Here is a 4831-nt window from a genome sequence, read left to right on the forward strand (position 1 = left end):
TTTCCAACCCTATTTCTCTACAGCCGCTCAGAAGACCGATCGCCAAAATGACCACCCGATTCAAGAAGAACAGGAAGAAGCGTGGTCATGTCAGCGCCGGTCATGGGCGTATCGGCAAGCACAGGAAGCATCCTGGAGGTCGCGGTAACGCTGGAGGTATGCACCATCACAGGATCCTCTTCGACAAGTATCATCCTGGTTATTTTGGAAAGGTCGGTATGCGATACTTCCACAAGTTGAGAAACAAGTTCTACTGCCCTATCGTCAACATCGACAAGCTATGGTCGATGATTCCTCAAGATGTCAAGGACAAGGCCAGCAAGGACAATGTACCGATGCTCGATGTGACTCAGTTCGGCTTCTTCAAGGTTTTAGGTAAGGGTGTTCTACCAGAGGATAAACCTATTGTTGTTAAAGCTAAGCTTATTTCCAAGATTGCAGAGAAAAAGATAAAGGAAAATGGTGGAGCTGTTGTACTTACAGCCTAAGTTGTTTTGTTCTGGTAAAAGTTGAGTTTTGTTTTTCTTATTGTTATCTTTTGACTATTTAGAGTTTTACATGAATTGAGTATTTTATGGTTATTGTTGCTTCTTGTGGATTGAGTAATTCCAGTGCTTAGATCTATTGGCTTGTGTTTTGATGAAGAATGATTGTGTTATTAAATTAGGATGAAGATGTTTCTTTTATTGTTTGGAAACCTTATTTGGGATGGAATTCAATTTTATCTTAGGAAAGAAGAGTTTAGATTGGGAATTGAGGAAAATTGATTTAATTAGAGCATCAAAGGAGCATAATACAAATACAAAGAAAGGAAGTATATAGCATGAATCCACAAAATAAGGGCCCTTTCAATTTCCCTCTATCAATGTTAGAAGATGCTTATCTCCTCAAATTGGTTCCCACCAGCTTCACAACCTCCTAACAATAGTCCTACTCATGAAACAGCTACTTTTAGATCATATCCATCTACTCCGGACATAATTCATTCACCAGCTCATTAGGAAGCTCACAAAAATAAAATTCAAGTAAATTCATAACTTCCAGTCAAATGCATGCCTCTCAGAAAACATATTGCTATCATCCTACCTGCCCAGTAATGATTTATAGGTCTTTTAGGGAGAATAACAAACCAAAGCCAATGCCAAAACGAAGTAAATTTTATCTAAATCAAGATAAACCCACATGCTGAGTTTTATAGTTATTAACAGTTAGTTTTTTTTTTTATTTGATGGGACAAAATCTTTAAGGAGCAATTTCTTCATATTCCTCTCAACTTCTACAAGATTCTATAAAAACAGAAATTTGAAAGGAAAAACAACCTGTGACGATTCTGTACTATTTGCAGTTGAACCAAGCAAAGAAAGTTCCTCCCCACTAACTGTATCAGAAGGTGACCTCTTCAGTCGCTTTGTTGAGGGAACATCACCTTCAATATCTCTATCTATCTATCTATATATATATATTATAAATATGAAACAAAATTAATTCTAATCATATAGCTCTTAACAATAAGCATGTAAATTTCCAAGTTCAAAAGAACGAAATTAACTCTGACATCCATTATGAATAAACCAGTGGCCACCCTTAACATCATTTTCTGGAGTGAAATTTAGAGCTTCTGTAAATTTAGCTATGACCTAGCCTCAAAAAAGCTTGCATTATTTTTGAATTTATAAAAGTATGTCAAAATTCTGCACCTCCAGTTTAAAAGATAAGTAGAATCTTAATATTATTATATGAAATGTTAGAAGTCCATCATAAACAAGGGTCAGTAACAAAAGTTCCCCATTCTTTGTTGACAGTAAGGCTACATCATTTGATAACCAGCATCAAGTTCCACACTAAATTAATTTGCTCTTGGTAGCTCTTGACTGGCAATAACCAACATAGGAGAGTTACGGAAAACTAAATGAGGTAGCATACTTACAAAAGAAAGCAGATTTAAAATGCATGAAAGAATTAACCTTGGGAGACAAAAAGATCCATTTGATCCAAGCAGAGGCAGGTGCAACAAGTATGTGAGTAAGTGCTAGACCTGCTATCAATAGAAACAGTATAGTTGTTCAAGGCCAATGCACAAACAAGCTATTGAAATGTTATTTGCATAAAGATGAACTACAAAAGTTATAAGTCCACAAATGATGAGAAAAATGCTGCAGGAGCTAAAGAGCCAATGTCCACCTCACTATGATAATGAATAGTGTTTGCACAAATCACTAGAACACCACCAATTGGCGATGGAAGATTCTGATGAGAAAGAGAAACACAAGCTGGATATAAGATCAACTTTGCAAACCATCTAAACATCCTTTTCATGCAGTTCAATAGGTCATTTATTCATGCAAATTTTCAATATTGGAACATTCAGGATTTTTACCCCAAAGCTAAAAATCAAGAGATTATAACCAAATAAAACAACTCTAGAGTCTATACATATGCATTGACGCTATTTAACACTAACTAATGGCATCATATTATCCTATAATATCCAATTTAACCGAACTTTAACTGATATAGTAAACACATAGTTAAGATCCTGTGCTGATACTAAGTGCAGAAATCATGCAAGTATGATGGTTCCATGAGACACGCCCAGCCCAAATAAGCTCTCGTTCACCACGGGCTCAATGTAGTCTACATTTGCAACATGCCAAAGCTATGATATCAGGACCAAATCACAGCAAAAATTAAACACCAACAGGTTCTAGAAGAAATTTAGAATGACAAATTCTAATTGCTGCTTAGACAACACTATCAAATCAATAAGAAGAAATACCATAGACAATTATTTTGTAGCAAACAATTATTTGGAAATACACAAATAAACGCCTCCAAAATCATTAGTTGATTTAATAGATGTATGAAAATGAGTCATTTGAACCAAATTTCTCACTAAGCAATCCCTTTAAGCCCTCTCAAAACAAGAAGTTGTTGAACTAAAGGATGAGAATGTCCATTATGAACAAGAAAATTTGGACTTCGTTGAATACAGTGGTTCCTAATCATGAAGAAGAGAGCAGAATCTTTCGGTTACTAGGGAGGAATTAGATGAGAATTTCTACGAGGAAAGAGTGCAGAATCTTGCAATTGTTAATGAGTAACTAGAGGAGAATCTCCAACATAATCTTGCTTTAGAACAAGAAGAGATGAGTGGTGGGGAAGAAGATGAGAATTATGGTCAAGAAGAAGAAAAGATTCCTGATGCTACTTGGCAACTTGCTTAGAATGATCAACTTAAACAATGAAAATCATGAGTCTGTTTTTCTTCTTGATCAAAATTTTCCTTTTCGCTCCCATATCTCCTCTTTTTCTTCAGTAAGATTCTGTTGGCTATTCTGCTTTGGTTCCTTACTAGCAATCACAACTTCCTCATGCTAAGCAATCGCAACTTCCTCACTAGCAATCTCAAGATTCTACACTCCTTCTCTAAGATTCTATTAGAGACTCTCATTAGCAATCGCAAGTTTTTGTCGACTCCGATTTTCTTGCTCACCAATGAAGTCCAAATTTTGTTCTTCATGGTGGCGCCGTTGGTTGGGTAGGGTTCGAGAAAAAGTTGCGAAAAGTATCATAGTGGTGCGGTACAAGATAACAGAATTTCAACAAGTAGGTAGTAGTGAGAGCAATTGGTGTTGAAATACGTGTTTACTAAGTTAAAACTAATTTTTCCTTTTTAATTGACAAACATTTTGTTAATGCCTTTAAGTACTTTGAATTATCTGCATAGCGAAATGTATTAATTTTCTTTAATATTGAAAACCACAATATACCATTATTACAATGCTCATAGGGTTTCTTTTTCATTTTTCCCGAAAAACGAAAAAAGGAGTTACAAAATAGAAAATCAAAGTCCTTGGGATTATTAAACTTCTTAACAAAGTTCAACATGATTTTCAACCTAAGAACTACATGCAAGAATAAGATAGTCGAAGAGTTGATATAGCGAAAACATAGTTAGATTCGAAAAAATCTCTTGAATAGAATAGAGCCCAAACTTCAATTGTTGCCTTAGCATTTAAAAAGCTTTTAAATGCATCAGTATTTTTGTCCAATTGAATTTAATAAATCAATATTTTTATTCAATAGAATTTGTTGGATGTAAGTGTTATTAGAAACTTTTGAACTTTCAATTGAAGTTTTGGGTCAAATCCATGAGGTAATAAATGTATTAAGCCTTTTGTTAAGCTTAAAGCATTATTTATTGGAAAATTTACACACAAAAATGATTTACTAGTAAATAATTGTTTTCATATAGTTTAATAACTATATTTTATGAATTATGAGTTTAAGATATATTTTATAGGGTTTATGATTTATGAATTGAGGTCTAGAATTTATAAATTTGAGTATAAAATTATACATATATCTTTAAAACAAAAACCATACATATATAAAAAAATAGTAATATATAAGGCAGACTTTGGGCATATGTTAAGAGTGCGGTTGTCCAGGGCCTAATGCCAAAAGAGGTTTAATTTTTTTTTATTACTCCCTCTCTCTCTCTCACTCTATATATAGTAAATTTTTTTTTTGTTATAAATGTAGTTATAAGTCTAAAAGAGATAAAAATAATATGATATTTTGGGTCTAAAATGAATCCAAAATTCTATTTTAAATTTAAGTACAATTTTTTTTTATTAAGAGTACCCATCTCTTATTTCGCTTAGCATACATAAAATGTTAGAACTGGCCCTGGTGACATATTGAGAATTAAATTTTATAATATAATTTAATTGTAATTTGGCCAGAACCATTATAGAGAATAGAATTCAACTCTTGATTATACACAATGGAATTGAAAATTACAAAATATTTGTAAAATAAAATTTAA

The 4831-nt window shown here is 33.2% G+C and overlaps 1 protein-coding gene across 1 annotated transcript; it reads left to right on the top strand.

Annotated features, from left to right (window-relative positions):
- On the top strand, window positions 1-686 carry LOC136229957 (large ribosomal subunit protein uL15x-like). Its single transcript, XM_066018842.1, has one exon. The coding sequence runs from the start codon at window positions 48-50 to the stop codon at window positions 486-488; it is 441 nt and encodes a 146-aa protein (XP_065874914.1). The 5' UTR covers window positions 1-47; the 3' UTR covers window positions 489-686.
- Window positions 687-4831: the final 4145 nt, after the last annotated feature.

The sequence above is a fragment of the Euphorbia lathyris genome, chromosome 1 (assembly GCF_963576675.1).
Source record: "Euphorbia lathyris chromosome 1, ddEupLath1.1, whole genome shotgun sequence".
NCBI lineage: Eukaryota > Viridiplantae > Streptophyta > Magnoliopsida > Malpighiales > Euphorbiaceae > Euphorbia > Euphorbia lathyris.